The sequence below is a fragment of the Siniperca chuatsi genome, linkage group LG8, assembly GCF_020085105.1.
Source record: "Siniperca chuatsi isolate FFG_IHB_CAS linkage group LG8, ASM2008510v1, whole genome shotgun sequence".
Taxonomy (NCBI): Eukaryota; Metazoa; Chordata; class Actinopteri; order Centrarchiformes; family Sinipercidae; genus Siniperca; species Siniperca chuatsi.
Window position 1 is genome coordinate 11,985,890 of NC_058049.1, and position 14,635 is coordinate 12,000,524.

Here is a 14,635-nt window from a genome sequence, read left to right on the forward strand (position 1 = left end):
GGAAATAGTTGCAAACCTTGCCATATATAAGTATGGTCGTTTTTGCATGCTGACTTCACTGATTAAGGACTAACATTAGTTCATATGAAATTTGTCACATTAATTCCCGTCTTTTATTCTGTATCGCGAGAGTTGTTACACTGTCGAGTTTCGGGGGGAAAAATATAAAGCATCTTTGGTGATACTCAAATATCAACTATTTAGCAAAATATGAACATTGTAGTTAGCAGATTTTGCATAGTTGCATTATATGTATTGTTAGTTGAACAAAACAGTCATTACAAAAACGCCCTGGGCAAAATAGGAATCTTTTTATAAATCATTAATCATTAAATTGTAATCTCGCGCAAGAGAAAAGTTGGTCAATATAACAGAAATAGATACGAAATGATCTGGATATTCATCTCACTTCCTGTTCAGAATGATGAAAAAATGGAGATTTCATAATAAGAGTCCTCAGTTGGAGCTAGTATCATCAAACATGGAAATACTCCGGGAAAAACGACCAAAATCTAAATCTTTGATCATTCACAAGTCGTATCAATTACACAAAATACTTTACGATGATATCTGTCCGTTAGGGGTGGTGTAAACTAGCAACACCCTGCTATGGTGCTTTTACATCGAAATAAACAGTGTACACTTTCTGGAAAAAAATAGTTTTCACTTCCGGGCCGGAATCAATTCCTGTGTTGCTGTCGTCTTTCTGCTCTCTACTCCCCCCAGTTCGTGAATAACATTTGCACAAAGTTTGCTTTTATCTACGACGACATTGCAGCATTTGACCGCCGACCAGCCGAAATGGTGTTTAACGTGACTGTCAACAGTGCCTGGAGGGCAACGAGGACGCTGTGGCTGCTCGTGCTAGTGAGCCTGTCTGTGTGCATCTGTGTTTGCCGAGGATCATCACCTCAGGAGGACAGTGCCATGGAGAACATCGTTACAGAGAAAAAGGCTGAGGAGAGCCATAGGCAGGACAGCGCAGACCTGCTCATCTTCATCCTGCTCCTCACCCTCACCATCCTGACCATCTGGTTGTTCAAACACCGGCGGTTCAGGTTTCTGCACGAAACCGGACTGGCGATGATTTATGGTGAGATGCTCCAGCGTGACTGAGAGACGTCATCAGCGTTATTACTTTCATTTTGTACTCATGATTAGATCGGAAATGATTGCATGTCAATAACAGGCTTCCAACCCCGGGAATAAATAACTAAGCTGCAGAGCATTTTAGTAGATGGTAGATGCTGTGAGCTTAGGTACGGTAGTATGACGTTAAACACCTTGTCTGCACCCTGCTCGGTCTTGTAAATAACATCCAAGCAGCTCAGCATGTTTGTTCCCCACAGGGAGAGAACTACTGTAGCATGAAAAAGCCAGCCCAAAATTTCACGTTTCTGCATTTTCACTTCTCTAATGCCAAGCATGAATGCGGTTGAAATAGACGACATTTCGAGCAGGCGGTGACTGTTCCCGTCCTTCACCCAGACACCAAACTAAACCCTTCCTACACCTGATAGGACAGACACCAATTTTTAACTAGTATGAGATGGTGGCATTTCTGTAGAGATGTCACAAATTCTCCAAAGTTATCCTCTAAAATCATTTTCTGAATCATGTTACAGTTTGTATCCACACTTGTTTCAATAAACAGCCCACCCACAAAGTTGTTGTGACTTTTGTAGCCTGATAGCCCTTTTTCACAGCAGACATTTTGACATGTCATAGTAGGAGAAGCACAGCTGTAATTAATAACAATAATGTGTCAGTTCCAGGGTCCAGGTACTGTTCATGCTGGCTCACTGGTTTGGCTTACTGGAGCCAGCAGCTTTTCATGTTTGATAAGTCAAAATTATATGAAAAAGTTAGACCATTTCTTAGAAAGCGTGGGCGTGTACAAACTGTGCTTGGTTGACAACTACACACTCCAGTTAGTTTCGTTACACCTGTTAGGGTGTCAACTTACATGCTATCATTTTGATAAGTAGATAGTGTTTGGGGAAGTCATGTAATTCCCCGCATAGTTTCACTCAACTTCCTCCTGACTACAGGTCGAATTGGCTGATCTGCTAGAGTAATTGAAAACACCTGTGTGGCTGTGCAGTGCCAGGGTTTTTGAGAGTCATCATCTAAATCACACGGTTTTCCTAATTCGTCTGGTACATATCTGACAGGGCCATTTATTCTCATATGGTTGTTTTTCAGACTTGAATTTCAATAAAAAATAATCCTACTGAAACTTTTGATGGCAGCCCCAGAATCATGATCACCCCACATTCTCTCCTCTAGTGACGTTTCTTCCTCGATTTTTGTCGTCCTTGTTGCAAACTACTTACGTTAATCAACTCTGCCCTCTGCATCCTATTGCCTCTTTTCCCAGGCGTACTTGTTGGCGTGGTCTTGCGCTATGGCATCCACGTTCCTCGGGACATCAGCAACGTCACGATGAGCTGCCACGTTAATGCAAGCCCCCCCACTCTGCTGATCAACGTCAGTGGCAAATTCTACGAGTACACTCTGAAAGGAGAGATCAGTGCCAACGAAGTGAACAACGTGCAAGATAATGAGATGCTGCGAAAGGTACAGGCCATCATGTTACTGTCAGGCAGGAATCTGAGGTCTGACCATAAGAAGTTGTACCACTGATTACATTTAATGAATGTATTGTGAAGTTTCTATATATCTGTCTACAGGTTTAATGTTTTTTCTACTATTAATATTGCAACCGTATAATATAGAGCTGAATCAATCAGTTGATGAATTGATTAGTCAATCGAAAGAAAATTAGTTAGCAACTATTTTGCAACTGCTATTCTTTTTACACATATGATTGTTTACTGAAAATGTTTATTTTTTAGACTGTTAGTTGGACAAAATATGCTATTTGAAGGCGTTACCTCAGGCTCTGGGGAATTATAATCTACATTTTTCACCTCTGACATTTTATAGACAAAATGATTAACTCAGTAATCGAGAAAATCCTTGTCAAATGATTGACAATGGAAATAATCATTAATTTCATCCTTAGTGAAATATATAATTTGGTGGTGTATCTTTATGCACCATGAATTCTACATTCTCCACATTAATTATATCTTCTATTTATAGAAGTACAGAATGACATTATGCAATCTAAAGCCGGATAAAGAACTTTTACAAAAAGGGTTCAAAATGTTGAGAAAGGTTTATTATTTCTGGTAAAATATGTGGCAGGTGGCTGCTCGCTGACAGATGTACATATAAAAACATTGCAGAAAAAATTTGCTCTAAGACCGTGGACAGATGCTCTGGAGTGGAGGGTCACTTGGACGTTTTGGAGCCATAGCTATTATGCTGTGGTCATGTGTTGATGTGCATTTCTAATATCTGGGACTTGTCTGTTAAATAGCACTGAAATTAACTGCTATATTCTTCAGAAAAGCATACCCCAAAAAACAAGCAATATGTAAACAAAATGCCAGGGAGGCTGGGGTTTTTCAAGTTGTAGCATTGTTATCATTGGTTGAGGTTTGTTCACCATCAGATGTCTTCTATTATGAATTAAACCGAACAACAAAATCACCTACAGACAACTTTTAAAATGGTACTGCTCTAGATTTACAACTAAAAACTGTTATTAGCTGTAATGTGCTTGGCTCTGCCTGTGTATAGAAGCTGTCCCCTTTTCACATCTCGTCATTTTACTATTATAAAAACTCTTTGTTGATTGCCCTGGAAGCTACTTCATGTTGTCCCAGATGTGTCATTTATGATGAATTAATTTAAGTTATCCAGTAATGCAACAGCCTTGAAGTATCCGTTAAAACAACATTGTCCTATTTTTTTGTTTCATTCCTATTTCTAGTGATTCAGAACTGTAATATGATACTGTTTTTTGTGTGTGACTCAGGTGACCTTTGACCCTGAAGTGTTCTTCAATATTCTCCTGCCCCCTATCATTTTCCATGCTGGCTACAGCTTGAAAAGGGTATGGTAGTATTTCAGGCACTCTCTCTACTGTTGCATAAAAACTAAATGCTCATTAATTACAAAGTGAATACTTTTAACACGTTTGATTCCTGATGAAATAATGTCCTCTTTTCAATATGAAATGCTTAAAATCCACTTATTCCTTTATTATAGTCACTATGCAGATGACTGTTCACGTGTTTGTTTTGTCTTTCAGAGACACTTTTTCCTTAACATGGGATCCATCCTGGCTTACGCCTTTCTGGGGACAGTTGTTTCCTGTTTTGTTATTGGGTGAGAATATAAATTTGCAAAAAAAACAACACTTAAAAAAAAAAAACATCTACCGTTCTGATTTCACATGTACGACTTTGTTGCCACAATATGCACAAAAGACATTGTATGCCGGAGCCGTATTCATATATGTCAATTACTGTGGTGTTAAAGTGCCCATAATGCCAATAACGTCACTGTTGTTTATGATGACATGCAAAACCACCTGCGGTTCCTCCACCAGGTTGCTGATGTACGGCTGTGTGGTGCTAATGAAGCAGGTGGGACAGCTGGGTGGAGACTTCTTCTTCACTGATTGTCTCTTCTTTGGAGCCATTGTCTCTGCCACAGACCCTGGTGTGTATGCTTATTCTCAGTCTTCAAAGTTTTTTCACTAATTATAAACTGGATTCATTTTTATCTTTTGAATTGCTCAACGCTCGTTGTAAGCATTCTTGCTTACAACGAGAAGAAGTTGCATACAATATGCTAAGAATAACTGAGGTCATACTTCATTCACACTGGAAAAATGAGAAAAGAAGCATTAGGAAGCAAAAAGCATTCTTGGGTGTAGTTTTCATGGACACTATTTTCCCACAACTGAGATAAGAATCTGATCCACAGCTGGTAAAAAGTGAAAAGACTGTGGTGAAGCTGGTCGAGGAAAAGCTCAGAAAACACAAAAATAATTTCTCTTGACACCTGCTTCCATGTTGCATAGTGATACGTATCATTATTTGAAAATCAGAGGAATTTAGTGTCTTTGTCTTTGTTCACAGTGACGGTCCTGGCTATCTTCAACGAGCTGCAGGTAGACGTGGATCTGTATGCGTTGCTGTTTGGAGAGAGTGTTCTCAACGATGCAGTGGCCTTGGTCCTGTCCTCGTAAGTCGCACTCAAACTATGAGTCAGCAGCTGTGTGCACATTCAAGATGGTGTGGGATAGATGCAAAGTTACAGGTTTATTGAGAGAAATGGCAAAAGTGCAAGTCATGAGCTTTGTATCGATCGGCCAGTGACCTTTTAACTAACCTAATATCAGCTTGTCATTAACGCCGTGCTAAACATGAGGTGGTCCCTCAGCTAACACTCAGTTTTTCCTTTCCTCTACATGGGACTGTTACTATTTCCACAGAACTGTAAATTATTATAGCAGGCACAGTGGAGGGGCCGGTCCCCGCGGAGAGACTCTGACCAGCCTATTGAACGGGTGTACTAAGTAGAGCATGTCTTTGTGTGCCTTTGCGGTGCCTTGGGACAAACACGACAAATCACCAGCCATTCGTTTATCCGCTCTGGCTTATTCAACTAGAGATGCAGAACATTTAATTATTTATTCATTTATTTTTGCATTTTGGTAAACAGTTTTTGATGTTGCGAGTCAGCTAAGAACACATTCCTATTATCTTTGAAGATACTGTATATACAAAAGCCAAGGAGAGGGCAGAATGCTTATAGACAAAATGCCTGGTGATTTTGTTTTGTGAGTGCTGTGAATGGAAAAGGTTGATATATCACTTTCATTATATTTTATCGCAAAAGTACCTCAGAAAAGTATTTGAAAAATATTTTTTGCTTCCTCTGACTGACAACTACCCCACTAAATTTTAAATAATTCTGCTGCAATGAAATCCCTCTCATCCCAGACCCCAGTTTAAAAGCAAGAAACTATGTGACCGAAGTTTGTTGAGAAGTGTGGTCCTGTTCTTTCAAGAGTGACTTTATTGGGACAGTTCAGTGTTGGTACTCAACTACCAGGTGACACAAAGGTGATGTATAAAGTGACAATTTTCATCTTCTTTCATAAAAAGAACGTACAGCGCATGGTAGCTGCGACACAGAGTTTATTGCTGCCTTTGCTTCCTCACATTTAATTTTTTTTTTTAAATTAAAAGCAGACTTTAGGCAGAACATGGGTTTTCTCCTTCTTCCACCTTGAAAAAATGTCCACTGTTTGGTGAAAACAAGGGCCCTCTCCTCTTGTTGTTATTACGATAACGGCAGTAAAGTAAACCAAAACTTCACCTGCATAAATGCAGTCTAAAGGATACATTACATATCTGTACTTATTTTCACACAGCAACATCACTTCAGTAGACTTTTAAGCAAGCCACTTCGTCATAAGTCGAGTATTTACACTGAACAATCCAAACAGAGTCTGAGACTCTTTTGTTCCAACTCTCTGACCTCTATATTGCTCTGCTTTTCTCTCTTTATCTTAAGTTACATGAATGAGAGTTTGTTAATCTTTAGCAAACCTGAAATGTTTTCAAAAATAGTGCCCTGTACAAGGAGACCTACTATAGTGGTGGAATGTGCAGTTATTGACAAAAATATGTTATGCAGTTACATCACATTATACAAATGCCTGCTACATTTTCTGTATGCAGGCTTTAACTTTAGCTTAATAAGTTGTAAAGTTTATGTATAACTCTGATTTACACTCTCTGTACACGGTGCATACATAGTTGCCATTAAATGGTTGTATTTTGTGTTATGTCAGGTCTATTGTAGCGTACCAGCCAGAAGGAGAAAACAGTCACACCTTTGAGGTCATGGCGATGCTGAAGTCTTTTGGGGTTTTCCTCGGCGTTTTCAGCGGCTCCTTTGCTCTGGGAGTGGCCACCGGAGTTGTCACTGCTCTCATATCTTTTCTGTCATTTAATTATTTATTTATATCTATATAAAAATAACAATTTATGTTTGTTGCTGTTTAATAAATGAGTTTTTGTAAAATTACTACATAACAAAAAGTACTATGAGCAATTGAATTGATACTGAGTGGTACAATCTTGTTTTTTGTAAAAAAAAAAAAAAAAAAAAAAAAAAATAATGGGGATGGGGAGTAAGATAAATATGAGTAGATAATGGAACAATAATGTTTTTCTTGTTTGAAGAATCCACTCGAAACAGGTGACAGTATTTTAAAATAAGGAGTGCTCCATTAGAAGCTGTGAGTCAATTTAAGACTATCCTTGAAGCACATCACTTTGCTTTGGAAACAAATGAAATTATCCTAACACAGTGTCAGATTTTTTCAGATTCACGTATTTCAAGAAAACAACTTTTCTTAGATGTTATGACTGAATAATAGACACAGCTTTAATATGAATTCATTGTGCAGTGTCTGAGTGTCTTGTTAAACTCCTTGACTGTTCCATACGTGACTAAGTTCACTAAGCTGAGGGATTTCCAGCTGTTGGAGACGGCTCTGTTCTTCCTCATGTCATGGAGCACATTCCTGCTGGCGGAAGCCTGTGGCTTCACAGGTAACACACACACACACACACACACACACACACACACACACACACTCATGCCAACTAGCATCCACATTGCAGAAGTGTCCTTGAGCAAGACAGTAAATCTCTTGGAGCAAGCACAAAATATTATTTATTTTAATTCATTATTATTAATAATCAGTTGATCTTCTAACTCTTCTGTTCCTGTATCCTTGTCCCTCCTGGTGTGTTGCAGGTGTGGTCGCAGTGCTGTTTTGTGGAATCACTCAGGCCCACTACACCTTCAACAACCTGTCTCCCGAGTCCCAGGACAGGACCAAGCAGGTCAGACCTGGACTGCAACCACACCACTGCTCATTCTGTTCTTTTTCAATATGCTTTAAATATTGAGTTGTGTTTGTGCCTCTTATTTATTTTTACAATAGAAAAAAAGTTAAAGATGAAGTTTATCAGTGGCCTTGTACAGCCAGAAACATGGGCATTATTAATGAAAACTTTCAAATCTTTTTCCTTTCAATTATAATGAAACAAAATATTTGCATTTACACGCACACTGAAATTTTAATTTGCAAAGTTTGATTGCAGTCAAAGTCAAGCAAGCCAAATGTATTTAGTGGTTTAATTTGTTTAACCGTGTTTCTTCAGTTGATGTTTTTTCTCTTGTGTTGCAGCTGTTTGAACTGTTAAATTTCCTGGCAGAGAACTTCATTTTCTCCTACATGGGCCTGACCCTGTTCACCTTCCAGAGCCATGTCTTTAATCCCATGTTCATCATTGGAGCTTTTGTATCTTTTGCAAATGAAACTACCTGGTGCACACAAAGCCTGCTAACCCTCTGCTTGATCCCAATGGTGGCTGTTTTCACATGTTAATATCAGCATAGAAATATGGAACTGCCACTAATTTTAACACTAAAAAAGGTTCCCACAGTATTACATCTAACCATAAAGAAGTCTCAGAAGAAGAACGGTAATTGATTTTAAAGGGACAGTAAATAAACTTGGCACAGTGAGGAGACTTCACTAGCTCTCTGTTTTGTTGTCCTCTCCTTAACCTCATTCCCACCCAGCTGGCAGTGTTCCTGGGAAGAGCTGCTAACATCTACCCTCTCTCATTCCTTCTTAATCTGGGACGACGCAACAAGATCAGATCCAACTTCCAGCACATGATGATGTTTGCGGGTTAGTAGTATACAGATTTATCATGTATATTCCAACCACTGTAAAAATCTTTGAGTTAAGAATAAGACTTGTGAATGCACTGGAACATTTTCTAGTTTCTTGCAACCCACTATGATTAGATTAGCTTGTGTGTGTGTCTGTGTATATATATATATATATATATATATATATATATATATATATATATATATATATATATATATATATATATATATATAAAAACTTTCTATCTTGTTTGTGCATGACATTCTCCATGCCGTGCTCTTCAGGACTGCGAGGCGCGATGACTTTTGCCCTGTCCATCAGGGACACGGCAACATACGCCCGTCAGATGATGTTTTCCACCACTCTGCTCGTGGTCTTCTTTACCGTTTGGATTTGTGGAGGTGGCACCACCCAGATGCTGTCCTGCCAGCGCATACGGTATGCCCCTCTTAACACCAGAAGGGTTTGACATTTCAGATTATTTCAGAGAAATTTGTCCGATTGTCCGGACTTTATGACCCACATGTTTAACTCATCTGGTTCTCCTATCAGGTTAAAACTCCAAGAATCATTCAATATAACATTTGGCCCTGCTTTGGTAAATGCTTAAGTCTGTTTATGTACAATACAACCACCTTTTCATGGAACCTTGCTGTTCAGGAACTTGTTAAACGGGGGAAACACGCTTCACAACACTGTTGTGCTCTGACAGTTTATAACTGCAACTGATTTGAACGTGTGTATGTGTTTTTTCCTTAAACAGAGTGGGAGTGGACTCTGATCAAGATAACTCAGTAAGTGGGGCTCTTGTGAAATATTTATTACTGTAATGTGACTGGTGTATAATGAATGTAAGAACATCTAAACCATTTTCTGTGTTTGTACAGATGAGTATCGCTGAAGGCTCAGAGAGAAGAAGCACCAAACAAGAAAGTGCCTGGCTTTTCAGAATTTGGTACAACTTTGATCACAAGTATCCTTTGGCAACAAATGATTAGTTTTTATTAATGTTGTACATGTAAAAAAAAAAAAAAAATCAAACAACAACTTAATTTTGTTTTGTCTGTGCTCAAAAATTGTGTGTTTTTAATAGGTCATTGTCATTTTTGTCACAGCTATTATGAGAGCTTGACACATAGATGGTCAGCCTCTAAAGAATGCTGCACCTCTGACACAGAAACTTAAAATTTTTTTAACTGAATAAAAGTACACAACAAAATATAACCTAAACAGCAGAAATCATTTAGGCATCAACTAGTGGCATCAGACATGTTCCAGTTGAGTGACTACTGTAGTTCACAGTGTCAGACAGCAGAGGGAGCACCATGTATGGACAAATTATCTCTTTTAGTATGACAGTCATTAAGTTTTAAAGTAAATTACCTAAATTAATTACTTTAATGTTGATCATTTTGCCCTTTTGACTTGAACAAGAAAGCCAAACATTTTTAATACACTTTGCACACAGTTTGCATTCATTAATCACACTTTACAGGAATCTTTGTTTCTGTTTGTTGTGTCTAATCACTCTGTCTTAGTGCTTGTTTTCTATGTTATTATGTCCTTGACTGGAGCCCTTTCTCCAGCTACTTGAAGCCCATCCTCACTCACAGCGGCCCGCCTCTCACAGCCACACTGCCTCCCTGCTGCGGCCCCCTCGCCCGCTTCCTCACCAGCCCTCAGGCCTATGAGGTCAGACACTGGTTCATACAGGAGCTATTTTTGGCTGAACTGTATTTATCCTTTATTAATGGATGAAAAATTATTTTGATGAATCATGAACCACAGATATTCAGCTTGAAATTTGTACTGGGCAGATGAGGAAACACTAAGCACTAACCAGAGTTACAACCTTTTATTGGTAAAACGTTTGCTTTATTCAATGGTTATAGAGTATTAAAGTCACGTCTTGCGCTGTATTGTTTTGTGTAAATATCTGACATCTTTCCTCTTTCCCCAGAATGAGTGCCAGTTGAAGGATGACGACTCTGACCTCATCCTGACAGACGGTGATATGAACCTGACCTATGGCGACATTACCGTTAGTACAGATTCCACAGGTGCTCACACCAGCGGCGGTCCAGCCTTTGCTGGCACTGCCTCCTTTGATGACTTGGACAGAGAGTTGACGTATGGAGATCATGAGCTGGTGATGAGGGGCACACGCCTGGTGCTGCCCATGGATGACTCAGAGCCGCCCTTTACAGACCCCCACCACCACTTGCGGATGTGAAGATAGTCTCTCAATGCAGACCCAGACAACCGTCCGACTCAAACTGGCCCGAGCCATCAAGCAAACGACCAGTACTGACTCCTCCTTTCACTCTTCCACTTTTTGCTCTTGCACCCTGCCTCATTCCTCTTGCTTTTTTCCCCCATCCATTTTCTCAGTTACATTTTCTCATTTCCTCTAGTGGCAAATCACTGTCTCTACCTCATTCTCGTTCTGTTCTTTTTCACACCTTTTTGGCATCTGCCATAACTGTAATATAGTATTATTTATTTGAGTTTTTTGGTATTCAATTGAAAGTCGGTTTCTCTTAATTCAGCTTAAAGTTGTGTGTCAGTCACCTTACTGTAGCGTTGCACAGAGGTTTAGCAGCATGAGTTAGTGTGTAAATGCAAGTACCAACCACTAGCTAATTTGTCAATGTACAGTATATCACAAGAGTATTATAACTTTGATATGCATGCTGAGGATGCTTGTTGTTTCTTTGTATGGGAGGTCGGCGGCTTTTGTGTTTTGGGTCTGACCTTGAATGTTTGCCTTCTCTCTGTGCATCAGAGGCATGCTGACCCAGTGGACAACTTTACTGTACATTTTGTTACAATCAAGTGCCTGGGAATTGTAGTTTTAAGCCTGGCAACTCATACTGGATCAGCTCTGGGAAGCAGAACCAGTTCAGGATGGGCAGTCATGCAGTTTTAGTTTTTCCTTTGTAAAAAAGAAAAAGAAAATACAAAAAACTAAACAGACACCTCTGTCCATAAGGTAGCAATATACTCTGTGGGTGTTTGGGCTGTCAGTTTGTGCTATTCGCCTGTAAATAGTGTGTAACAATGTGATGCCACTGATGCATTGTAACCTGGCAGTGAAAGTTATAGATCTCTCCCAATGACCTTTGACTGTGACATAGAGAGGGACTTTACACCTTATTTTAGAAGCTGATGTCGCTCACAGCAGAATGAAGGGCTGTTGTTCTGAAAATGAGATCCAAATGAGTTTTAACGGAGAAAGCTTAGTGCCATTTCTGTCCTGCATTTTGACATTTTGTGAAAACTGAATGCAGACGACCTTAAAGTGTTTTGTATTATTTTTGCAACAGAGCTTAAGTACTTTAAGCTGAATCATATTTGTCATACACATTTAGCTTTGTGCGTACATTTTCTATTACAATCGTGCATTGATGTTGAGACTTTGGCTCAAATTTTCTCATTAAATGAACCTGACAAACACATAGATACATACATTTGATACTAAAAGAACTTTAGTACCATGTTATTGGTAGGCACAAAAGTGATTTTGTGAGTATAATTTTGGCAAATCAGAGAATTTATTGTCTCTCTATCTGATTTTATTAGGGTTGCAACCAATGATTATTTTCATTATCGATTAAACTAGTTTTTGTATAACTGATTAATCGTTTGGTCTATTAAGTTTGGTCTATTTCCCAGAGCATAAGTTGACATATTTAAATGTCTTGTTTTGTCTGATAACCCAAAGATTTTCGCTGTATTAATTATAATCATGGATCACAAAAAAAAGGCCATTTGAGAAGCTGGACGCAGTGAATTTGAGGCATTTTTGCTTAAAAAATGACTTAAACCATTAATCGGTTATCAAAGTTGTTTAATTTTTTGTTGATTGCCTATACAATTAATCAACTAATAGTTGCAGCCCTAGATTTTATACAATGAGGTCCATAAAATCAGTGAATAAGACAGGAAAGGCTACCTGAGTATTATTTTAATCAATTCATCCCTGATATGAGCAGATATTTCTGTTGGTACTGTGGCAGTTCATCTTTATGAGGATTGCCAGAATAGAACAACTATAGCCATGTATGTGCTGGATGTTTTTCTCTGCTGTACACAATAGAGTTCTTGACGGTTAATGGTTTGATGGTTAAACAGGAGTTTGATAGATTTAAGATGCATTAAGTCATAAAAATACACTATTAAAAGGGTACTCATGAATGGATGTGTTACATTTAACTTGTACTCTCATTTCAGTGTGGGTTTACAAGAAGAATGTAAGGTTTAGTGATCTTCATGTGCGGTGTACAGCAGCTGTTAATGCTGGTTTAACAGGAAGCGTTGACAGGACGTCACTGTGGCAACGCTGTGTTGATGTGGACAGAAGCCAGAAAACACTCACAACATGGCAACTTAGTTGAACTCAACGGTTTTGTGGTTCATCCTCTTGGTGAGCCGAAGAGAAAGGAGAAAAAAAAAAAGTATGCAAAATGGATGCAAGAGGGTGATAATAGGGTTAAAGAAGAGAATGAAAGAAATGGATGATAAAAGAAAGAGAAATAAGGAAGGAAGGATAGTTAGTCCTGTGTTTGTGTGTGTGTGTTGGATGATACAGAGGTGGAAGGAAGTGGTTAGATATCACTTTTCCTTCCACAGTTATCTTCTGCTGTGCAGGAACTTCTAATTGAAAGTGTTCACGTTTTTTTAATCAGGCATGCCTCTTTACACCACATTGTCCAGGAAACAATTTATTCTTTCCACCATTTTATACTTTTCTTTTGTGTCGTTATTGAATTTTATATTGTAGAAGGGAAACAGTGAAGACAAAAAATGTTAGAATTTGCACTCCATCCACTGAGAATGTTTTATTGTTTTGCTATAATGTTTGTTTTATCGAACAGCTGCTTTTATATTATTTACCTTTTTATGTTTTGGAAGGTTGTGGAAAACTGAGCAAATTCATGTCAGTTTAATGAATCTTGAATTAATGTTCAGTAGAAGTTAAGTTGGTTCGTTGATCTTACTTTGTAAAGAATTAATTCCACATTGCAGCGGCAGTCGAGATGGTTAAAAGTCAAAGTTGTTGTTCCATCTTATTACTTTAGCATTCAGATACTTTGTATGTATGTTTGCAACAAACTGCTGTCTGAATGCTGTTGCCATGACGTCTACAGAGCATGAATCATTCATCTTCCACTGATGGTGAGGAAAAAAAGAAAAAAACAAAATGTATACAAGCAGAATTTGTGCCACTGTTCAACTGACACATTAAATAATGTAAAATCTGCAAAAACTAATAATGATTTTGGTGTTTGCCTACTGCTCTGCCAGTATGTGTTCCTCTCTCTGTTCTCTGAATGGTGACTTGTGATAGGCTTTGATCATTGGAAATCTTGTCTGCAGTAGCTGACCAAAGAGGCCTGCTGTGCTTTGTGTTTTCAGACAGTCCACTCTATCTTTATACTGCAAACTCTGTGTGTGAATGTGTGTATGTGTGCCTGCAAGTGTATATGGATGTGTGTACTTGTATGTGTGTGTGCAAGAGAGAGAGAGGGAGACATTGTGTTCTCTCTCTTCTTCTGTGTTGCTGGTACTGACTGTTTACATCTGTGTAAATATACTCTCACCTGTTCATGTGCGTGCAACGGTCAATAAACAGAAGCCTGTGCTTTTGATTAAAGCCCTCGCTGTAATGGCCTCCCTCATTTACCTTGTATCCTGTTTTATTGGATGGATTGTGTAAGAATGTAGCTGTCAAGCGCCAGAGATCATCCCACCCACAAGAAATATGAAAGAAGATTAGTGCCTGAAGTGATTTATTTTTTTATTTAAATTGCATAAATCTGAGAAGGGATTTTCACATTATGCTAAGGTTTATAATCTTCATAGCCTTGAAATATGGCAGATAGCCCAACCCTACAGGCTATTAAAGATTGTCAAATATTACAGAGGGATAAAGTCAACTTTAGGGTGGGGCTGGCTGGTCCTGGTCTAAAGCAGAGTTAACCTCCCAACATGGGGGTACAAGCC

General features: G+C 38.7%; 1 protein-coding gene across 1 annotated transcript; it reads left to right on the forward strand.

Moving 5' to 3' along the window:
* Window positions 1-535: 535 nt before the first annotated feature.
* slc9a6a (solute carrier family 9 member A6a) lies at window positions 536-14,285 on the forward strand. The gene is made up of 16 exons (XM_044204375.1): window positions 536-1,093; window positions 2,381-2,580; window positions 3,890-3,967; window positions 4,166-4,242; window positions 4,466-4,578; window positions 5,001-5,106; window positions 6,725-6,866; window positions 7,385-7,490; window positions 7,699-7,787; window positions 8,135-8,248; window positions 8,533-8,644; window positions 8,914-9,067; window positions 9,393-9,423; window positions 9,517-9,602; window positions 10,216-10,321; window positions 10,590-14,285. Exons 1-16 carry the CDS (start codon window positions 802-804, stop codon window positions 10,860-10,862), a joined length of 2,079 nt encoding a protein of 692 aa, XP_044060310.1. The 5' UTR covers window positions 536-801; the 3' UTR covers window positions 10,863-14,285.
* The last annotated feature ends 350 nt before the right edge of the window (window positions 14,286-14,635 follow it).

Coding starts and splice junctions, on each gene's coding strand:
- slc9a6a (XM_044204375.1), top strand. CDS start 802: ATGGTGTTTAACGTGACTGTCAACAGTGCCTGGAGGGCAACGAGGACG. Junction 1,094..2,380: donor CGGACTGGCGATGATTTATG/GTGAGATGCTCC, acceptor CTCTTTTCCCAG/GCGTACTTGTTGGCGTGGTC. Junction 7,788..8,134: donor CCCAGGACAGGACCAAGCAG/GTCAGACCTGGA, acceptor CTTGTGTTGCAG/CTGTTTGAACTGTTAAATTT.